This window comes from Sceloporus occidentalis, unplaced genomic scaffold (assembly GCF_023333645.1).
Source record: "Sceloporus occidentalis isolate IW3139 unplaced genomic scaffold, rSceOcc1.0.p SCAF_8, whole genome shotgun sequence".
NCBI classification, from domain to species: domain Eukaryota; kingdom Metazoa; phylum Chordata; class Lepidosauria; order Squamata; family Phrynosomatidae; genus Sceloporus; species Sceloporus occidentalis.
Genome location: NW_028316988.1, coordinates 42,988,986 through 43,012,106, shown reverse-complemented (window position 1 = coordinate 43,012,106; position 23,121 = coordinate 42,988,986). Strand labels below are relative to the sequence as shown.

Here is a 23,121-nt window from a genome sequence, read left to right as displayed (position 1 = left end):
TGACGGAGTCCCGTTGTATTAAATTAAATAGAACATTTACATCAACAAATTTGAGTTGGGCTTCCTTCTCGGCGAGCCGTTTTGCTAAAGCCAAATCCTCCCAAAAGTAAGCACCGGGTGCAGCTCTTGCCTTGATGCCCTTGAATACAGAACCGGTGGTGACAACAGCTTTGTGTTCCGATCACATCCTTTCTCTCCAACCGGCATACATACGAATCAGACGGTTTCCCCATTTGCGTCTCCGCGTCAATATTTCCACAGACTTTCCAGCTGGCTTCCTATGCTGAGAGTGCAGCATTGATCGGCGGGGAAAAAAGCGGAGGTCCAGGTTTTTCGATGGATGTATTGATCCAAGGTGAACCAACCGCCTCTTCTGCATTTGGGTCTTTGACGTAACGCATTGTCAAGATCACTTGATCAGAAAAAGAGATGTGGGTTGCTAAACTTCACCTCTCCTCACTGTACTCTTTTAAGAGTTGTTATTTTGAGGGGGGGGACCACAACTACCGCTTGCAGAAAGTTAAGGGTAAGAGCAAGTAGAGTAGTCCTTTGGAGAGGCAAGAGTGATATCTGGTTAGGAAACAGCCCATGGATTTTAGTAGATATTCCTGATGTCCTCTTTGGTGTTGGATGGATATATATATATATATATCTCCGTGTGTGTGTTAGGTTACTTTATAGTCCATTTATCCAAGTCATGCAAAAATGTTTATACACACACACACACACACACACACTGAGTATGTATATATTGAGAAATGACCTTTATAGTCCATTTATCCAAGCCATGCAAGAATGTGTGTACACACACACAAACACACACACACATATATATACACACACATTTGTGGCTTTGACTTTTGTGGATCTGATTATTTGTGGATTTGGTTGATATGTTCTCTCTAGGAATTTCTAGGTCCTCCGTTGTGACTCTTCCAAGAAGCCGACCATAAAGCCATGCTGGAGCACATTGAGTTTCCTACAGAAACTCTAGGCATTTTGTTTTAATTTTGTATTATAATTCTGTGGTCAACATCTACCAGAGAGTTGTGATGGAAGGCCTAGAGATTCCTAGAGAGGTGTCCTCTCAGGTAAAAACAAGAGTCATTTTTTATGTGCAGATTTGTCACTTTCATGGGTCCTGTGCCCCTAAGCCTAGCGGATGTAGGGAGGACACTGTATACGTATTTATGATCTTTCTGACCTCTTGAATGAACTTACCCATTGCGTGATTTGGGACGAGTCACACTCTCCGAAAAGTCTTATATTCTTGCACCTTGGTGGATTTGTTTAAAGGCATGTACGATAATTTTGTAACGTTTTGTTCTGTCTTTTCCCTGTGTCCCCAGCCGCTGTCGCACCCTCTCCATCCATCGCCAGAGTCTCCACCATTCAAACTCCTCTTGGAAAGATGCCGCTCTTTGCCCCTTTCCCAAAGCACCCCAATGGGGCTGGATCAGCTGGGATGGAAGAGGAAAGTGTTGCTGAGTACGGGTGGTAAGTCACACTTTATTGAAGACCTTGCTACACAAAGGAGTCTTGACTGCGTTAAGCAATGCTAAAAGTTCATTGTTGTTATTATTTTGGGGGGGGGGGGGTCACAAATACCGGTTGCAGAAAATAGCAAGGAATTGAAACAGCTGTTGGCGAAAGTTAAAGAAGAAAGTGCAAAGGCAGTTGACTATTAAGAGAACAAAAATAATGATGATTTACATAAATTTAAAGGTAGTAATGAAGACACTGAAATAGTGAATAGTGGCTTATTCAATATGCAAAATGGAGATTGTGGTCAAGAAAACAGAAGGCTCAGGGTGCATCTCCACTGCAGAAATAATGCAGTTTGACACTTCTTTACTTGTCATGGTGCCATCCTACAAAACCCTGGGGTTTGTAATTTTGCAACTCTTTGGCAGAAAAGGCGAAAGACAGAATTAAGGGCCACAACACTTAAAGTGGTGTTGGCCTGCATTATTTTTACAGTGTGGAAGACTTGGAAGGGCAACTATGAAGGAACCAGATAAGATCTTCAAGTGTAAATGCATATCATGAAATACCAAAGTCAGAGCCATCCCTGACCCTTACGTATTTGCCCACTCTTAAGGATCCTAGAGCTTAAGAAATGCAGTTTGATACAAGAGGCTTTCTCCAGGTATGTCAGTATTTCACCCCGTTTGTGTTCAATCTTCTCTCAGCAGCTGAGAATGACCTGGGCTCAAAAACCCTGGAGGTGCGTCGAGATGGTAAGAACGGGAGGAGTCGGTGGAAACCCATCAAACCTGGAGCAGAACAGCTGCTACTCGATAAAGTAAGTCACCGCTGGGAAAATACGTTTTCGATTGCCTTGGCAGTAGCATTTATCTGCGGCTCGGTAAACAGGTTTCGTTAAAATGCACCCCAAATGCTCCTATTCTGGTGGCAGGATTTTGAAAGATTATGATGAGCAATTGGTCTCTGCCTTACATGGCGACAAAGTGAAAACAAGCATGTTAGCTCCTCATTCCTTCTCTCAGATATCTGTTGGAGAGAGTTAAAGCTTCCTTTCCTTTGGGAGAGCTGTTTTTGGAGACAGAGTAATTTTCCAATCGCTGGTAACTGTTGGATCTGCGTTTTCGCTCAGTCTCCATGGAGGCATGTTTGGATAATCTTAGCAACATGGTTGGGCAACTGGTTCCTCCTGAAGTGCTCTGCAGTTGGGGCTGTTGGCTTCCAAGGAGCGATGAAACTGCTCTGGGTTTTAGTCCGGACATCAAAGGAGCTATCCATGGTGCCTGGAGAAGAGATGGTTAAGAGGTGATATGAGACCCCTGTTTAAGTATTTGTGATGAAGCCTGTCTATGTGATGAAGGTTCTCTAGGTTGTTCTTTAAGAGTTCATATTTTTGTGCAATTGCTAAGTATGGCCCCATACAGACAGGCCAAAATAAAGCTGCTTCGAGTCACTTTGTAGGTATGTTGTTTAAATGATGCATGCATCCTAAGAGTCCAGTCCTAAAGACTGGTGTGTAGTTTTGGCGCAGCTTCCGGACTCTTAGGACACATGCATCATTTAAACGGCATACCTCCAAAGTGACCCGAAGCAGCTTTATTTTGGCCAGTCTGTATGAACCTTATGTTTTGGTATGTCAAGGGCCAAAGCACTGTATGATGTATTATCTCTATGCCCTTTAGATCCTTTTTCCCTCTGGTCTTAGCTGCCATCCTCAGAGATGGAAGAATCTCCCCAGTGACAATGCCATCCCCGTTGTCATTTGAGGTGACTTGGTCTTGAACACAGCAATTGAGACCTGTTATCTTTACAAAAGTCTTGCTCCTGAACAACTGTCTTTTGTTCAAGGTTGCAGAAACGGAGTTAGGCACATAGAACATTATGCATGAATATACATTTTGCGTGGTTGCATTTTGTGCATGCTTGTGCATCATGCATCACATCCAGTTGTATTGCATTGCCCCTGGTTGCACAAGACACATTCAGGTGCACACACACACGCTTGGTGGTGTAGTATCATATATCCCTAATAAAACAGCATGGCACAGTTGCTTTGTAATTCTGTAAGCATAAAGTTACACTCAACATATGCTCCTGGCATGAAGAACACAATGGATTGCGGGGGCACACAATTTTTATACCTATCCGCGATTGAGAAATGACCTTTATAGCCCATTTATCCAAGCCATGAAATAATGAATGGAGGCCAAATGAGCACAATTCTCCCATTCCATTCCATCCATCCATTCTGAACTCATTTGCTGTGTGGAAAGGTCTAGCCATGACCATCTTAAAGGCTATTTGCTAGTATTTTACAGCAATGCAAATGGAAGAATTGCTTGATTGGAGATTGCAGCGGTTGACAAGACGGGTTGCCTTACGTCACCTGCGTCTTGCAATTTTCAGTGGCAAAAGAGAATTTGTAAAGAAAGGGGGGGAAAGCGATTGGTTTTTGGGATCCTCTTTATCTCTTTGACATGGCTGCCTCCTTTAATTGCTCTTTGTTGCTCCATTGATTGTGTCGGCTGAAATATAATCCATGGAGAAGAATTCCATTTATTGTGAGGCAGAAGCAGAAAGAGATGGCTAGACTTATCACTCATCCCATTTGCATTTAATTTGGACTGAAATAGCAAAGGAGCTGCTTGGTTTTAAAGTAGGCACTGTGGAATGCAACCTTGTTTTTAGCGCTCGGAAGAAACCAATGCAGAGATTTCATGATCAAACCGGCGTCCGGTGAAATATGTTTTGAACTACAAACCCCACAATCCCCTAGTCAAGTTGGTCCCAAAGCCAAGCTGGTCCTATACTGTATGATGTGGCCCACAGGTCTCCAAAAGGCAGGAAAATATTCCCGGAGTGGCTGTTGGACCTTTCGTATATGTCTTAGCTGAGACAAAGAAAAAAGCAGTTTTGTTCAGCCAAAGAGGATGTGACAGTGAACAACACAGATCTTCTTGTATGGTGTTTAAACTCTATCTGGGGCTGCTGTCGAGTGCCTTGTATCATACAGTAACAGGACTGTTTCGGAGAGCCGTCTCCGCCTGATGCATAGCTCTGGTTGGCCAGGTTTAATAAATCAAATTGTCTCTCTATCCGTAGGTAACAAAACAGCAACAAACAAGCTATACATTAACATATTCTTGGCCCCGCTTGCCGTCCTTGCGATGATGAATCATATTCCTAGAATGCATAGCGCAGTTATGGTGGTAGCTGGAAGCTGCCTTGCCAATGGAGAGCAATGGATCTCTCCTGGGTTTTAGTTTCAATTTTAAAGTAGAGGCCCAGTTTGCTGAACCCTATCCCCAAAGAGGTTTGGCACCTCCAATAGCCCCTTTATGGACTCACAACCCCATTGCCCTCTGAGCTGCCACTCGACATTTATGAACCATCTCAGTTGTTTGGTCTGTAGGAAACTGCAAACTGGGCAGGGAAAGGAAACCAGCATGGAGCTGGAGATTCTTCGGATCAGGTTTTATCCTAGCCTGGCTTGGGAAAATATTGCCATCATCTGCGATTGTTTGTCTTTCACTTTTGTCTCCAAACCACATGGGTTGCACAAGCGAGGCAAATCCCACATGGATTCTTAGGCAAAGCTTTGGGAGTTATTTATCCCTTTCTTTTGGAAAGAAGGTAGGAATTCTGCATAGTGCATCTGCAGTGTGCAGGCTTTGGAAAGATCCCTCTGTGCTACTCATTTCGGGGGGGGGGGGGGATGGAAATGCAAACCTAGTGTAGGGAGAAACTATTTAATATTCACGGGGAATGCACTTCTCTCTCTGTAACAAACATAGCCTATTTGTGAAGGCAGAAAGGGAAGTTGAACCAAAGAGGTGGAGTGGGAGGCCAGATTCCTTACAGGTGATGTCTTGCAACCACTTTGTTGTGGTTGTGTATTTTAAAGATTTATGGAGACCCCCAAGGTGACTCTATGATGGGGTTTGCTTGGCAAGGTTTGTTCAGAGGGAGTTTGCTGTTGCCTTCTTTTGTGTGAATTTGCCCAAGATCACCCAATGGATTTCTATGGCTGAACAGAAATTTGAACCCTGGCCTCCAGAGCCATACTCCAATGCTCAAACCATTATACCCCTTATACTTTCACTTACATGGACCTTTTTTAATCAGTATATTTGGAACGCAACACAATTGCAAACGTTGCAAATTGCAAAACCTGCCTGGGGCCTGGGTGGGTTGGATACGGTGGCATTGCTTTGGGGTTTGCACGGGGCACCGGGAAGAAAGGGAGATGTGGGGCATTTTCTTTCCCTTCCAGTTTGGGGGGCTGCTATCTATTTTTAACTCCTGTCTGGGTGCTGAGTGAGCGTTTCTTCCTCCGTTGGTGGGGCTTTTCAGTGTGGCTGTTTTGGAAACGTGTCTGACACTCTAATTCTCACCTCCAGGAGGTAAGATTGGAGGGAGGGAAGACTGTCAACTCCAGCAGCAGGGAGACGTGAGCTGTATTTAATCAGGATGGCTTTTCATGGCCTTTTTCTTTCCTTTCCCTTTTCTCAGTCTGAAGGGAAGAGATATGGGAAAGCAGAAAGCCCCGCACATTTATTGGTGCTAATGAGATTTTTTTCATATCGGTGCTCCAATGGACTCGGAGGTTGGGTTTGCTAGGGTCCAGGAGAGGAAGACCACTACGCAGATGGATCGATTCAGCAGACAAATCCACGACTCTGAGTTTGCAAGGAGTGAGCAGGGCCTTTGATGACCAAAGCTCCTGGAGATCTGAAAGACATATGTTTTGAGTATTGAGAAACCCCTTACAAGAATCCCGGACTCACGAGAAACTTTGCAGAGATCTTGTAGCACCTTTGAGATTAACTAAAGAAAGAAGTTGGCAGCATGAGCTTTCCTAGGCTTAAGTCTCCAAATGCATCTGGGGAAGTAAACTTTAGGAAAGCTCATGCTGCCAACTTCTTTCTTTAGTTAGTCTCAAAGGTGCTACAAGATCTCTCTATGTACTGATTCTACAACATGACATGGCTATATCTTTGAATTCTACCACTGTGAGACTCTTTGCAGTTCAGGAATATTCTGCGCAAGATTCACATGTAGCTGTTTGCACAGAAAACAGAGTTTTATCTCCTCTGTCCTCCATTGCTTTGCTCAGGTCTTGCAAATTCATCCTCATGGCCTCCTTAATAGAGTCCATCCATCTAGCATGTGGTCTTTCTCTCTTTCCACAGCCCTCTCTCTTTCCCAGCATTATTGTCTTTTCCAATGAGTTGTGCCTTCTCATGATGTGACCAAAGCCTCAATTTGGTCATCTTTTGGCTTCCAGGGAGATTTCAGACTTGATCTGTTCAAGGGCTCATTTGTTTGTCTTCTTGGCCAAGAAGTCCACTGTACCCTCCTCACTTTTCTCCAGCACTACATCTCAAAGGATTTTATTCCCATCCTTTCTTCCCTGTCCAGCTCTCACCTCCCTTCCCTATACTGCAAACTCCAGGAATCCACAAGATCTCGCTGTGTCAGTTAAAGTGGAATCGCAAAACTATCATTGTGTTGTGCGTCCTGCGTAGCTGCAATCCCCACTATAGCAATATAGCTTGGGCAGGTACTTAGATGTCTCTGCTAGAGATCTCCAATCTTGCAGAGGAGAGTCTCAGCCCCTCAACAAATGACAGATCCAGGATTGCATGGGATGGGGCCGTCGCAGTCTAAAGTGGCGTCAAACTGCAATAACTGTGCGATGCAGACAGACTGAGCTTCTCCTTGGGGTTTTGGATCCAGGGGAGAGATTAGCCTGAGCCGGTCAGATGAGATCTGGGTTATGCTCTGAGCATTAGGGACAACCTGAGCATTAGCTATAGCAACCGCAAGCCGTTTCCAAGCGATGCAGTCCTTTGATGGGTATCAGCAGTCTCTAAATTACCCAGGATATTATTAAAGGAGCTGCGGAGGTCTTTGGAGAGCAGTTACAATATACTCTCTACATGAGAGCCCTCAGCGATGGATCGGCGTGGCTTCCCTCGGTAATTACACCATGCGATGTTTGTGGCACGATTCGTCCAACCACTACATTAAGGTGTACAGTGTGTGTGTGTATGTGTGTAGGTAATACCCAACAGCCCATATATATATAACTAAAATGCAATGTTGTGCACTGTTTGGGAGGAGATTTGCAGAATCCACTTTTCATGTTTTTACCCCCCCCCCCCCCCAACAGTGTAACCTTCAGAAAAGAAAACTCTCTCGGCCTGTTTCTTTTCTTTTCCAGTAGCATTAATCCCACTTTTGAGCATCCTTCTCATATGTCTTCTTATGCAAAGTTTCACTATGGAATCAGGAGGCAGGAATCTCTGAATCACAGCGTCCCTGTGCCATTTTTGCAGCATTAGAAGTCTGGATTGTGCTATTGCATGCCTTGGTTCGGGAGGCTTTTTGGGTTGGAATGACCCCCTTATAAAATAGCTCCATGCATGTAGAAAAGTAGCATATCATGAAGGATGTGTCTATCTCCGATGAACTTGTTTTCTGTCCGGTTTGCTCTACTACACCCAGCCCTCCGTATCCACGGATTCTGCATCCATGGACTCAACCGTCAACAGCTTGAAAATATACATTTTAAAAATGTCCAAAGCAAACATTGATTTTGCCATTTTATATAAGGGGCATCATTTTACTATGCCGCTGTATATAATGGACTTGAGCATCGACAGCTTTTGGAATCCACAGAAGGTCCTGTGAACCTCTGTAACCAGGGCCAGAGTTTCCATTTGGCACTGTAGAAGCAATGTAGTTTGACACCACTTTAACTGCCATGGCGCCATCCTATGGAATCCTGTTAGAGATGGTTGAAGTCTTTGTAAAATTGCAAGTCCCAGGATTCCATTGGATGGTGCTACAGCACTTAAAGTGGTATGAAATTGCATTATTTCTACAATGTAGATGCACCTGAAGGTAGCACTGAAGCCTGAGGATGTAGAGCAGATTCTGCATCCGGCAACATCTAGTACCTGAAGCATCTGCCTCGCTCTATGTAATGATAAGCATCATTTGCTCACTACTGGCCTATTTGTGCTATTAGCAAGGATCTAACCAGGACCACAAAATTGGAGCAGTTTGATCCCACCTTAACTGCCATGCCTTCATCCTGTAGAGTCCTGGGACCTGTAGTTTGGTAAGGTGCTTAACTTGCTCTGCTACAAAACTCCCAATGCTGTAGCTGAGGACTAGGGCAGTGGTTGTCAGCCTTGTGGCCTCTGGACATTTTGGACTTCAGCTCCCAAAATCCTAGACCAAAGGCCATGCTGCCTAGGCCTCCTGGGAGCTGAAGATCTGGAGGGTAAAAGCTTGAAAACCATTGAGCTAGAGCACTCTGTTTTAGGGGATTCGTTAAACTACAGATCCCAGGATTCTAGCAAATGGATCCATGAGAGTTAAAGTGGGTTCAAGCTGCTATAATTTGGACACACTTTGGTGCTACATTCTCGACCGCCGGGTGTGAAGATGCATTTGGATCAGGGCTAAAGTGTTCACTTCACCTGCTACTAAGCCAACCAGATAAGAACAGGAGACCTCCCTTGGTTGCATTGCCTTGACCATTTTGCAAGACCGTTTGCAAATCCTGCCCCTCCTTGGTCTTCGAATAGCTGACCCTGGCTGAAGATCAGCATGCATTGCATCACCCGAGGAAGGGAGATTAGTGCTGATTTATCAGCTCGAAATAAGATCAGGAGGACCCGCTCCGCAGGGCTGTACGATAAATAATGCAATGACAGCCAAGACGATAAAGCCCTAAAACGAAGCTGCTCTCTCTCCCTCCTTTGCACCAGCATTCAATTAAAATAATTTCATATTTCCCACCCATTTTTCTCTCTCACTTTGGAGATTTGCTTTGAATTCCTGCCAGGGCCAATGTCTTTGCTCAGCTCCCACTTTCTTCCTTGGTAATTATGGAAATGATAATGGAAGTCAGGATCAAGGGCAGAAGCGAAGGAGGAGGAAGAGAAACTGAAAGGATGAAACAATATCAGAGTTCAGTGGTGGGCAAATTTCGATAGACATGGGAAGAGAGGAATCAGATGGCCCATCGCTGTACATTTTTGCTGTTGGTTGCTTTGGAATGGCTCTTATCAGAGCAGGTTTTGAGGCACAGAGTGCATTTACACCATCGAAATAATGCAGTTTGACACCGCTTTAACTTTCTGTGGCACCTACAGAATCCTACAGAATCCTGGGATTCGCATTACGTTGCACATTCATTCGTTGCATGAAATGATCCTGCAAAGAGTAAGAAAGGGGTTACAGACTTCTAATAGACTTTCAAAATGTTTTAATTTGCTGATATGAAACACAAAAATCCCTTGTGTCTTCCTTGCGTCTGATCTCAAAACAGGGACCTGACCAAATTGCCATCCTTGCTCTTCAGGGGGTATGGAGGGTATTTTAGTAGAGCAAAATTTGTATTTTAGGGGGGACAAGACTGCTGAGAGGCCCCAAAACCATCCTTTGAAACCACACGTGGATCATGAACCACACTTTCCCCATCTCTGTCCTAAATAATGCTAGAAACAGAAACCTGTTTTTAGTCTGATGGAAATCAATGAATGAAAGATTCAGCCCCGCGGAAGACTTCTTGTCTGGAAATGCCCAGTGGTTTATTTATTGTCCCTTTTTTGGCTCCATTTGCTTGAATTATTGAGGGAAGCCATGTGCAAGACTCATGGAAGCCAAGATGACAACATTCATTGAATCACGGCCTCGGCATTATCCCTTTCGATCGATACACTTGCATTGATTGCGTGGCCTCTTTCAAATGTGCTGATGCTTGGTTCTTTCTGGCTGTGGCATTGTGTGGTTTGTGTTTACAGTACTAGCAAGATTTGTTCATAGGAAATTTGCCATGACCTTTCCTTGAGGCTGAGAGAGTGTGACTTGCCCAAGATCACTCAATGGGTTTCATGGTCAAGCTGAGAGTTGAACCCTGGTCTCCATAGTTGTAGTCCAACACCATGCATTGATTTTGCCCAGAGTGAATCCCAAACTGCGGATGTTCTCACCAGTCCAGGACTCTTCTGACACCCAAGAAACATGTTTTCGACCGTTCCCCCATCCCCAATATTTTCCAATATCCCCCCTGCCTACTAAGACAACCCAAAGTTGAAAACTATTCCCTTTGAGACTTTGCCTTACATTTCAGGCTGTCCTTATCTTTGGCCGAAAGAGCCAGTCAGTCGATGGCAGGGTCAGAGTGCTCTGGAAATGCTTAATCCGCTTTTCCTTGAGATTCCTAAGAGCTTAATAAATCTGCTGCTTCTGAATTTTTCTCTGGCGGAAGATACGTTTCTTTCTCCCTTCGGCACAGCCCTGCCTTATTTTGTCTGTATGGTCATCCTGTGACCTCTCTTCATCCATGGAGGCATCCTCTCGCCATAGATCCCACCGACTACTGGATTTCCTTCTTTCCAGACAAACTGCTTTTTTCCATCTCCTGTCATTTCAAAACCACAACAGGAACAAACATCCACATTTTGACGGGAAGATTCAAAAAGTACAGCATATTAATAAGTGCAAAAAGACACTTATGCAGGTATATCTCAGGTTGCAGGAATAATGCACTTTGCTTTAATTGCCATGGCTCAGTGCTATGGCATTCTGGGATTTGTAGTTTTGTGAGATATTGAGCCTTTGCTGGCTCCAGAACAAACTGCACATCTCAGGATTTCACAGGATGGAGCCGTGACAGTTAAAGCGGTGTCAAACTGCATTAATTCTGCAGTGTGGAAACAGTTCCCATCGCAACCGAAAAACCGTCGCAGGTGAAACTAGGAATCATGGAAGCCATGCCAACTTCATAAACCAAAAATCTCTCTGATGGAGTGGGGGAAAGACCATTTTGCGTTCTCAAGGAGACGTCTCTGCGCAATGCAACAGTTTGAGCATTGCATCAGAGGATGTTTCCCAGGAAAACTTTTTATCTCTTTTGATGCACATTCAGCCGGAAAGTGGTTAGGAAGGCAAGAGATGTGGAGGGAGCAGAGAAGAGAGTATAGGCTACTAACTTCACGTTAAGGAGCTTGTTCAATTTTTAAACAGTTACATAAAACCATCAGAGGCTGACAGCTCGGAAATGCGCTTCGGTACAAGAAAAGGACCGAAAAGAAACAACCGGGAGGGAGACGTGTGGAGAAAATGGAGCTAAAATGGAAATCGCGAAGCCAGTTCCCCGAGGCTTATACTACCAAAATGAGGCTTCTTAGCAGAGAAAAGAGAAAGAAGGAGGTGAAGAAGAAAAAGATACCCTCCACATCTTTCTTTTGCATCCCTTACAAGCAACTCCTTCTGGCAAAAGCTCTTTCCTTTTGCATCTTCGGCAGCTAAGTGCATGGACTCAACCCAAACCAGTTTGGGGAATAGGTGGACCGGTCTTGCCATTTGGTTGATTGAAGCAACTGCCTCACTGAAGCTAATGCCAAGACTGGCTTTGTTCTTTTAATCCTAAAGGTCTGTCTTTTGTACCTGATTCTGGGTCATCCAGCCTTGGAGCTCTGGTACCAAACCAAGTCACTCCCTCGAGCCTGAAATGGGCCCACATAGCGTCAGCTGGCCTGGACCGAATTATTTTCATGGTAATTTTGGGCAGGAGAAAATGATACCAATGATATATTTTTTCCACCTTTTTAAAATAAAGTCCCTTTGGAACTGTCTGTAATGTTTCTCACTATCTGGAGAAATGATATCAAACCGCCTTTCTCTCCGATGTGTCTCCATGGATACCTCTCTGCGCATAGCGAGGGATTCATTGGAGGGAGTTAGTACTTATTGGAGTACTCCGTCCTTTTGATTTCTCTCCATCGGTGCCTCAGACTGTAACTATGCACATCTTCCTCATCTCTGGTTCAAGGATGCCTCTATGGTGGCTAGATTAGGCGGCGCACAAAGGGAGCAAGATGCTTTTTTACATGAGAACATCCTTCTGTCCCCTCCTCCTCCTCTTCCTCCTCCTCTTCCTCCTCCTCTTCCTTCTCCTCTCATTCCACTTATCCTCCTTCTCCTCCTATTCCTCCTCCCTTTCCTCCTCCCTTTCAACTTCTTTTCCTTCTCCTTTTCTTCCTCCTCCTTTCTCCTTCTCCTTTTCTGCCTCCCCCTCTTTCTCCTCCTCCTCCTCCTTTTCCTTTTCCTCCTCCCTTTCAACTTCTTCTCCTTTTCTTCCTCCTCCTCTTTCTCCTTCTTTTCCTTCTCCTTCTCTTTTTCCCCAGACAGCCATGGAAACCTGCTGGGTGACCTTCTCACACCCTCTTAGCTCCCCCAAACCCACAATATGTTTGACTTAGAGTAACCATAAGTCAGAAACAACTTGAAGACAGAACAACAACAACAACAAAATGTCCACAATTAACGGTTGCACTGCCTATTGCACCTGGCCTGTGGTGCATAATGTTTTAGAAAAGAAGTAGCAGCTCCTTCATGCTGTGAAATGTAAAAGCAGGGACCATTTTGCCTGTTGCACACAGTGTTTTAGAAGAGAAATAGCAGCTCCTTTAAGTGTTGAAATGTAAAAAGGAAGAGCTGTTTTGCCTATTGCACTTACTGGTTTGGAAGATAGATAGCAGCTCCTTTGAGCCATAAAAATAGAGGCCATTTTGGAGTTGGGGTGCCATGCAAAGGGATCCCAATCCTGGGGAAGGCCTCCTCTGAGTAGCTCTATCTGAGGCCTTGTGGCGATCAAGATGACACATTGAGAAGCCAATGGATCATATCTTGAGCAACTCTGGAGGAGCAAAAGCAGGACCGTAGGCTTCTGAGAAGGGAAATAATGATCCGAGCTCCTTTTTGTCTCTTTTTCCTGGGTTCTTGAAAGCGGTTAACTCTTCTCTCCTGACAGCGAACGTGGGAGGCATCATTTTGAGAAGGCTGTTAAAGTCTGAATATTCGCTGTGAAAATTGCAGGGCTGGCAGGAGTTATTTCATCTTTTTTAAAAATAATATTCTTTAACGGCAGCTGACATTCTGTTTTCAGGTGGAAATGACACGTTACCTTGGCAAATGTTTGTCGCGAAATGTGCCGCCGCTGGGGGATGTGGAAGCAGGCGGGGAAAGGTAGACATAAAGAAGTTGGAGGAAGTCTGGGGATGCATCCGCACTGCAGAAATAATGCAGTTCGACACCACTTTAACCCCTATGGCTCAATGCCACTGAATTCTGGGACTTGGTTGTTTGGGAAGATTGTATGGCTTATCTGCAAGCATATGGCAAAAGCAGGATTTGAACGAGATACAATTTCAGTTTCAGTGTTTGATGTATCGGGATGACCAATGGCCTGAGGATTGGGAGTGCATGCAGATGTGTGCATTTCATTGATGTTTGTCCTTTCTCTATTCACTTTGGAAATCCCACTTTGGCACAATCCATTTGCAGAATGGCACGGTCCCTTTGCAGAAAGGTGCCGTGTTGCTTTCTGAATCTTGTTCCAGGGCAGATGTGCCGAGTGGGCAGTTTTTGCAAAGCTATGGGAAAGATGTTCCCAACGCTTGCTCTCCCTGGATCTTGGCTGCCTTCTAATTTTAGCTCCTGCACAGGTCAGCCTCTCTCATTAATGTTTCATGTCTTCTGGATTAGCATTCAAACCAGGGAAAGGTTTGCACTCTTGTTTTTCTCGGCTCCTTGTTGCTTCTGTCCATCTCCGAGGGACCCAAACATCTCCTGAATCTTGAAGGTGATTCAATACTAGCCATTGTTTTTAAAATGGGATTTCCAGAAATGGGAGCAAACTCGATCAGGGGATAATAGCAACAGAACTGCAGATGGGGACTTGTCTTTTTTAATAGGACGCATCTTTTTAAAGACCTTGCATCCCATTGCTATGCCATCTGCTCAAGGAGATGGGCAGATTTGGAGATGGCAGCGCAAGGGAGTTTGGAGTCAAAATGCTTGGAGTTCCTGCAGCTGACATCTGGATCCGCGTGGCACCAAACTGCAAAAATAACCTGTTTGCCTTAAAACTCCTCCTGCGGCGGCTCAATGAAACTGGGAAGCGAAAGGCTGCAGAAGAATGCCAGGTGTCCCCTTTGATGGTGGATAAGTGCTTTGTAGGAAAATCACAACACATACAGACACATCCACACAACTTGGAAGAGGTGCGGGTAGGAGGACAGTTTAGCCTGGCTCATACATCGCAGCCAAATGGTGTGCGGTTTGCACCTGGATGGGTTGTTGTCTGATGCATGAAGGTATATTTTAAAAGGGAAGCACACAATGGAGTTGCACGCAGGGGAGGGACGGAGGCCTGACCGTTCAGCCAAAAATAACTGCTTTTGTGCAGAACTCGGAAGGAACGTGCCACAAATAATTAAGGACTTTGTCGCACAACCCTTGTTCTCTTGGCAGTCGCGCAAACGGGTGACGGGTGGAAATGCCAACATACTGTTTTGTAAAGCCACCGTTATTTATTACGTGCAAACTTTGCTCACGATTCTTAGTTCACATAGGAGTTTGTCACACTGGGGCTAATTTTTGGCATTAAACAGAGATTAAAGGGCATTGAAAGCGTCCTGCAAATGAACGAAAATGGCGAGTAATGGCGCGAATACTTCTTTGAGGTTCAGGAACAAAGTGCTTTGGAAAAACCACTTTCGGAAGGCGGCGAAGGAGCTGGAGGAAACAGAAACTTTGAACCCAGTGTTTCTAGTAACTTTTACAATGGAGAAACTGTTAGCAGATTTGTTGGGAGGAAGAAGTTTCAGAAGGGAGCCGTTTAATGGACTGGAAGAATTTATTGGAGGACTTGGCCAATGATCTGTACAACACAAACTCGCCAGGAATGCTTTTCTAGCTAGCTTCAAGTGCAGTTTGGTGGTTCAGGGTTCATCAGTTTCCTTCCAACAGAGAAAGGCGCTATATGGAGCTGGTTGCACAGCATCAATGGATGCTTAATGTGTGACTGTGTATGTAAGGTGTTTTTTAATGTTGTAAGCTGCCCTGAGTCCCAGCCTTGGAAGAAGGGCGGGATATAAATAAATGTAATCGTAATAAAATAATAATATGCCTTGGAGAATCTGGAAATAAGTACAAAATTGAGATTAAGTTCCAAGTCCATATGTCTGCAATGGGATTGTTGAATGTATGAAAAGAAAGGCACACTAAGATTCAAAATGTGGAAGAGCTGCACTGTCTCCTGCCTTCCCACGACTAGCGAAATATGCAGCAGTATCAAATAATGTGAAAGAATGTGCTTCAAATGGCATAGTGGTTTGAGCATTGGACAATGATACTGGAGACCAGGGTTCGAGTCCAAGCTCAACCATGAAACTCATTGTGTGACCTTAGGCAAGTCAGACTCTCTCAGCCTCAGGGAAAGGCAATGGCAACCCTCCTCTGAACAAATCTTGCCAAGAAAACCCCATGATAGGTTCGCCTTAGGGTCAGCATAAGTTGGAAATGACTTGAATGCATGCAACAAGATGTGGATAAAGAATCCATGGTAAAGAATCCATGGATATGGAGGGACGACTGGATTGACATGATCCTACAGAGCTGGTCAACAGTAGAGATAGGCGCATTACAGACCACCATTTACTACGCACTCTGTGCATACTAGGGTTAAAAAGGGGTGTGCTAGGGTTAGGAAGGGTCTTACCTTCCTAACTGGCCCTGTCCCTAGTACGCGCGGAGTGCATAGTAAATGGCGACGCCCGTCCACACAGGCACCACCATCTTTACGTCTCGGACGCACAGTGTCTGGACGTGGCACGGTGGAAGTGACGCCGCGAGTGCGCGCCTCACGGTGCCACTTCCCGGTGCCAAGAAGAAGCGCCATTTCAGCACTTCTTTTTAGCTGCGCCGGGAAGCTTCACAGTCTGGCCACTGGGGCTTCTCGGCGCAGCTAATGACCGCTTTTGGGCGGTCTGTAACGTGCCATAGTTACTTTAATAATCCAGTTCCTTCCCATTATTTGCCAAGGAATTCATTGCTCCTAGTCATTACAGTGTTAACCCCCATCTGGATGAGTGGAAAAAAACCTTCCATTAAATGCTTTGAGTTACAGGGAGGGGATTTTATTGTACTGCATGTCCTATGTCCATAGGAGGTTTTGCGCATGCAGAATCAAGGGCGTTCTACCATACCTGAACACCATTGTGCATGACAGGTGGGAACATTGCTTGTGTGTCTTTGGGCGACAATGTCACAAATGTAGGCCTGGTTCTCTGTGAATGCTGCAATAGATTGTGACTTTGGAGGGCTCACTTGCCTGGCTGCGGGTTGTAAACCCCTCTCTTTTTGTCTTACTTCTGACATTGCTTGGTGCTTTTCCATTATTGTTTTGGAAAAGAAAAGTTAGAATTTATAAAAGAATGATGTAGTGCATTGGGTCTGTGGAAGAAAGGAGAGATGTGTGTAAATCGTGGCTTGTGATTGTTAGTTACTATTACATTTGCATTAAAAAAACCTACTTCTGTGTTTTGCAAAAGTAGCTAAGATGGATGGTGAATTTTTAAAAATCATAGCGCTACCAGCTGCTTTCCTGTAATATAAAACATACTCTTCTCCCACCAAATACATCATCTTTCAATGCTCAACACAAAGCGTGAAGCAGAAACTCAAAGTAAAGCACAAGCCGGCACAGGAACCATATAATCTTCCCCCTCCACCCTTTAGTGACTCCACAGCTTTGTAAGAGTGACTTTAAAAAGCAAAGCTATACAAAGTAAAAGGAATGACACTGCCCCTTGTTAAGTTACAGCTGCGATGTAATGTAGTTATTATACCTTCGTTATGGAAAAGACATCAATTATGACAAACGTATTATTTGTATATGTCATAAGATGTTCTAGTAAAAGAGAGGCAATATGTAGGGAAGATAGAAGTTTTATGACAAACCTATGCAAAAGGCAATGTGCACAAAAGATAGTTTCAGTTAATATATGATTATCCAGTGATTCCCAAACTTTGGTTTTCCAGATGTTTTGGACTTCAGTTCCCAGAATTCCTGACTGCTGGCCAAGCTAGCTGGGGATTCTGGGAGTGGAAGTACAAAACACTTGGAGGACCAAAGTCTGAGAATCACTGCTTGTAACAGAATGTGTTTCAATATATATTGTACATTTCATTTTATTGATATTGTAAGCCGCTTTGCTTCTTGCTCCTCGCAAGTAAGGCTGCACCTAGGAATTAACCAAAAGGCAATCATTTATCCACAGTAAAGATAAAGAGCAACTAAGGAGCAACACACATTATATTTAAAGAGTGTTAAGTCCATAAATTCAGCTTGATTAAATAAAATATATTGTTTGTTCCATACGTTTGAGCAAAACTCATGGTGGAAAAGGTTTTGAAGAGAGGATTGCTGAACAATTGCAGCAATGCATCTCTCTTAAATGCCTATACATGGAATGGTTATAATATGGAAGGAAGGAAGGAAGGAAGGAAGGAAGGAAGGAAGGAAGGAAGGATCTATTGCTACAATTAGTCTGAGTTTGAAAACAAATGGGAAGGTGGGTGGGTGCTATCCGGACATGCTCCCTTGGTGCCTTGCAATCTGTTTCGGAGCAACCTCTGCCCTTGCCTCTTGCATAATGTATATAAATCTGCTCATTCGCTGCAATGACTCTTCACAAAAGAAATTGCCAGGCCAGCAAAGTTTTAGCTTCATGGTGCCGGTTTTCAGGCCTTCCTATCGCAGAAGGATTAAGGCAATCCCCAGTGAATAAGAACGCCTGGCCTATTATCAACTGGATGACTGGGCAAAGCCGGCTCCATTGTCGTTTCTCACCCCGAACCCAGGGAACAGGGCTGGAAGTTTCTTTTGCAAAACTCCCTTCCTAGGTCTGAGCTTAGATCCCCCTCGATTAGGATTCTGCCGTGCAGATTTGCATCCCAAGCGAGTAGCGACAGAGAGCAGAGCAATGCCAAAGCTAAGCCAAAGGTCCCCCTGCGACTCCTGGCCCCAATGCTGCGATGAAGAATGCTACTTCCCCCAAAATAATATATCATACAGAATTAGCCTTGGTTGCTTACTGGCTTGGCCCCATTGCACTACATTGTTGTTTGCTGTCAAATTATCCTTGCCCTCTTTTGCTGCAACATTGTGCTTCAGCTCCCTAGTAGTTTGCAAATGCTGTGTGTATTGATTAAAGGACTGCAAATCCATCAGGCCCTTTGCAGCAGAGAGAGTGCAACGAAGGCTTGTGAGATGCCTTTTGTGGTTCCTTGCCATCTTGACCGTATCCACTCTTTTGGAAGCCTGAGGTTGCCTGACACAGACACTCACAGGCACACACCGGTGTAAGGGGGTAGTAGATGTGGACCCTCTCCTCCTCGGATCACAGCCCTAGAACTGATGGTCAGAGTGGACAATATATTCATCATGGATTTCTTTTTTTGCAGACGTCTTGCCCCTAGCAGTGAAAATGCATTTGTTTTTCAAAGTTCATGATTTTCTTCACCTCTGTATCTTTCATTTAGCGTGTGTTGCTTGGTGATTGGCCATTGGAAGGTAAACCCAAGCTTGATTTGCAAATCTGGTTGCTGGTTTATCATTTATTCATCTATTACATTATCTCCAGGGGGTGAAGGCGGTGTGCAGAGCTCTCCTCCTTCCTGCTTTATTCCCACAATAACCCCGTGAGGTAGGTGAGGATGAGAGAGAATAACTGGTCCAAAGTAGAGCTATAAAGCATCTCTAGGTTGGGGAAAGTAATAGTACCACTCTACTTTGGGAGAATATTGTGCCCAGTTTTGGGTACCACTTTTCAAGAAGCTGGAGCGTGTCCAAAGGAGAGTGACCAAAATGGTGAAGGGTCTGGAAACCATGTCCTCTGAGGAAGGACTTAGGGAGCTGGGGATGTTTAACCTGGAGAAGAGAAGGTTAAGAGGTGATACGATAGCCGTGTTAAAATACTTGAAGGGATATCATATTGAGGAGGGAGCAAGCTTGTTTTCTGCTGCCCCAGATACTAGGACACAATGGAGCAATGGATGCAAACTACAGGAAAAGAGAGTCTATATAAATGGTAAGAGCTGTTCAACTGTGGAATTTGTGCCTTGAAGTGTAGCAGGGTTTCCATCTTTGGAGGTTTTTAAACAGAGGCTGGATGTCCATCTCTCACAAAGAATGCTTTGTTGGTGTCTTCTTGCATGATGGAACTGGATGGCCATTGATGTCCCTTCCAACTCTTACGATTCTATGAATGTTCACACAATGCATTTTTCTCGAACAGGAAGGCCATTGCTTGCTAGTATCTGCATCTTACAATTTAAAAGGGCCCAGGAAAACAGACCTACCATCTTAGTCCATCGCACTGTGTCACAGATGGTATCTGAACCACTGCAATTCTTGGCTGTCTTTCTGAGTTTGCGACTTCATTTCATTTCAAGGGGAGCGGGGATTAGGAGCCACTAAGGCAAAGAGTTGTATTCAAAGAATTACTGGAGAACCCTTGCAAGGTAGAGGTTGGTTTATTTTCTTTTGGCCATTCGCTCCACTCTGCCTCCATCTATTTGCATTTCCATGAGTGCTAACAAAAGATCCCGTCAATCATAGGAGATTAACTCTTAGCAAGGGGAAAAAGCCATTGTGTCATTTATTAGCATAGAGGCTCTGGCTATTTTCTATGGGCAAATTGCACCCATGGTTTTAAAATGATGAATTTGGTCAAAAGAGGTTGGGGTGGAAAGACTGAAACAGAATTATCTGCAGGATTAGGGTTCTTTTCCTGAAAACATCCATTTTTGGTTGCAATGAGCCTGATTTTTGAAATGCAAAAACCAACTCCAAAACTTGTTCTTTTAATGGTTACCTTTAAAAAACACCAACAAACTTAGTTCTACCGGTATTTATTTGCATACTGAACGGTGTGGAATTGCATCATCCGTCTGGCGTTATGCGCCCTTGAGAAGTCGAGATGAATTAGGCGATAATGATATTCCTATGGACAGGAGATCGCTCTCGTCGGTTGCCAAGACTACATTGGCATCTTTAGATCCGCGCCAAAGCCCCTGGCTGGGCAAAGAGGGAGCCATTTCCCACGCATGGCCACCCGCCCCAGACCCTTTTAACATTTCCCAGCTGAAAAGAGGATGCCTGCTTTTAAACCCTGGACTCATTCCCGCTACTTTTTAAACTGGATCATGATTGGTCTCAAACCGGTTCTAGCATCCCTGGTTCCCACTTAATCCGATTCCGAGAAGGGGTCCCATGCGCTAGACGCATTTAACCCGCGTCTTTTTGATGCCGATTTTTCCACCTCTTTTTTATAAATTGATTATGCGCAAGTGTGAGCCACAAGCGGATTAGAATCGATTCAAATTTGCCCTCTTCCGGCTGGAACCGAATCAATTTGAATCGGTTCATCATGGATGCGAACCACAAGTGATTTTATTGCCAGAAAAATGAGAGAAAATGCGATGGGGGCAAACGTAGTGGGAACCACGCTCCAATGTTAAATCAATCCATCAATTCAGATCGCACACTGATTTATCTGTAAGTGGCCATCCCAAGTTATTCTGCTACCTGGGGTAAAGGAGTAGATAGTAGCCACTGTGACAGCCAGCGTCAAGTAGTAGTTTGGGCATTGGACTATGACTCTGGGGGAAAGGGTTTGAATCCCGGCTTAGTCATGAAACCCATTGGGTGACCTTGGGCAAGTCACATTCTCTCAGCCTCCGAGGATGGCAATGGCAAACTCCCTTGGAAAAATCTTCCCAAGAAAACCCATGAAAGGGTTTGCTTTAGGGTCACCAGAAGTCGGAAACATTTCGAGGGCACACAACAACATTGGTGGCCACTTTCAAGGAGGCTGGTGGCTGAACCGTACTTCAGCACTTGTGAGAAAGCAACCTGTTCTGCCAAACCTGAATGTAGGAGACTAGCTTGCTGAGTGTTGGACAGATACGTTCAGACAACGTTGAAAAGAGGAAGCGGAGCAAGAAATAATCCCTAAAACAGGAAGACTGGTAATTCAGGGATTGATTTTGGCCTTCTGAGATTCCCAGTTCGGCTGTGAATCCTTTGTCCTTGGTCAAGTGACACTCTCTCAGCCTCAGAGGATGGCAGTGGCAAACCCCATCTGAAGAAACATGCCAAGAAAACCCCATGATCGGGTTGCCATAAATCGGAAATTACTTGAAGGCTTGCAACAACAAAAACAACAACCTTTTGTAGGAAGCCAGCATGGTGCAGTGGTTTGGATGTTGGAATGGGGAGAATGGAGTTCAAATTCCCATCCAGTCAAGGAAACTCAATGAGTCGCTTTGTGCAAACCAAAAAGTCTCAGCCTCAGAGAAAGATAGTGGTAAACCTCCTCTGAATACATCTTGCCAAAAAGACCCTATGATAGGATTGACAAACCTCAGAATAACTTTGAAGGTATGGTCACAAGAAAACAGCAAGGAGAACAAAATGTGCGGATTATAAGTAACTCCACCAGTTGGAAGTAATTTTGAATTAGTTACAATTTGGAAGTATTAATGACTGCCAAATTAGCAACTAATTGCTTCCAAGCTCTGCTTTTAAAAACCAATTAAGCATTTTTTTAAGCACATAGACTAGTATGCAATTCCTTTTCTGCCTTCACTTCACTTGCTTTGACTTGGTCATTCCCACTCTTGATACTTTTTGGATCCTCCGGCTCTTTCTTTAACATTTTCTGAATCACCAAAATGGCGAGAGAAGTTCATTGCTGACCCTGCTGCACCCAGCCATCCTTGGGGACTCCCAGGTAACCTTCCCCAGTAAATAATTCACCCGCAGTTCATCTCTCTGAACAGTGAGGATTTTCAAGCTCTGTGAACTTTGATCCGCCTTCATTTGTCCACCTCCGGAGTGCGGTCCGCTCATTAATTTGCAGCCCAAGTACACAGCTCCATGACAAGTTGGATGGGGGGAGTTGAAAGTCTCAAGTTTTAAAAGCCATAACCAAAAGAAAATGGAAACGAGACCAAAACAGCCCAGGTTGCGGCAATATTAATATTGTTTATTACAAGCCAGTTAATGTCGTAGGAGACATAAACTGCCCAATGATGCTGCTCCTTGTACAGAAGATGGTACATGGATGCTTCCATGTTGCTGAGAAATGAATAAGTAGATGCTACTCTTGCCTCCATGCTTAGATGAACATTACAATTAGGGATTTTGTTACTAGAGGAAGAGCTGGTTATATCCATGGCCATTTCCATGTCAGTGGGATGATGAGACAGGTTTTAGTCCAGACAGTTTTATGCCTAGAGATGCCAGGAAAGGCAGCCTATAGTAGGGGAAAATAGTTACAAGGAGTCAAGACAGTTCAGGTCATACACAAATCATTTAGGGAATTCACCAGAGTGAAAGAGAGATGGACTAGCAAGACTTAACCATGCCAAAACCAGTCATGATAATCAAAGCCAAAAGAGAAAGATAAGAACACTTAAGCTTGTCCTGGAGTCAAGAACCCAAATAAATCCAAGAGCACAAGGCAGAAGAACCATTCCATATAATAAAGTAGGAGATTTGTAGCTTCCTGACCTTAAGACGCCAGGTGACTAACTGCTTAGCATTTCTCATTTAAGCTTCTGGAACAGGTACTGTGCTTCAGTGCTTTTTCTTTTTGACATGCACAAATAAGGGTCCAAATCCCTCAATTGCAATGGATGTGGGACCCCATGTTGCTGAAGATCCTCATCAGCTGGATCTGCCATTAGGTACCCAGATTT

General features: G+C 44.4%; 1 protein-coding gene across 3 annotated transcripts in view; it reads left to right on the top strand.

The window, feature by feature from the left end:
• The window catches only part of LOC149308774 (rho guanine nucleotide exchange factor 9), a 147,518-nt gene that overhangs the window by 21,561 nt on the left and 102,836 nt on the right, over positions 1 to 23,121 (top strand). For 2 of the 3 annotated variants that reach the window (XM_089536438.1, XM_089536440.1), the window contains exons 3-4: positions 1,350 to 1,497; positions 2,193 to 2,305. In XM_089536438.1, coding sequence (XP_089392564.1) covers positions 1,350 to 1,497; positions 2,193 to 2,305 — 261 coding nt within the window. The remainder of the gene's footprint in view (positions 1 to 1,349; positions 1,498 to 2,192; positions 2,306 to 23,121) is intronic. The other variant, XM_089536439.1, reaches the window with a different exon arrangement.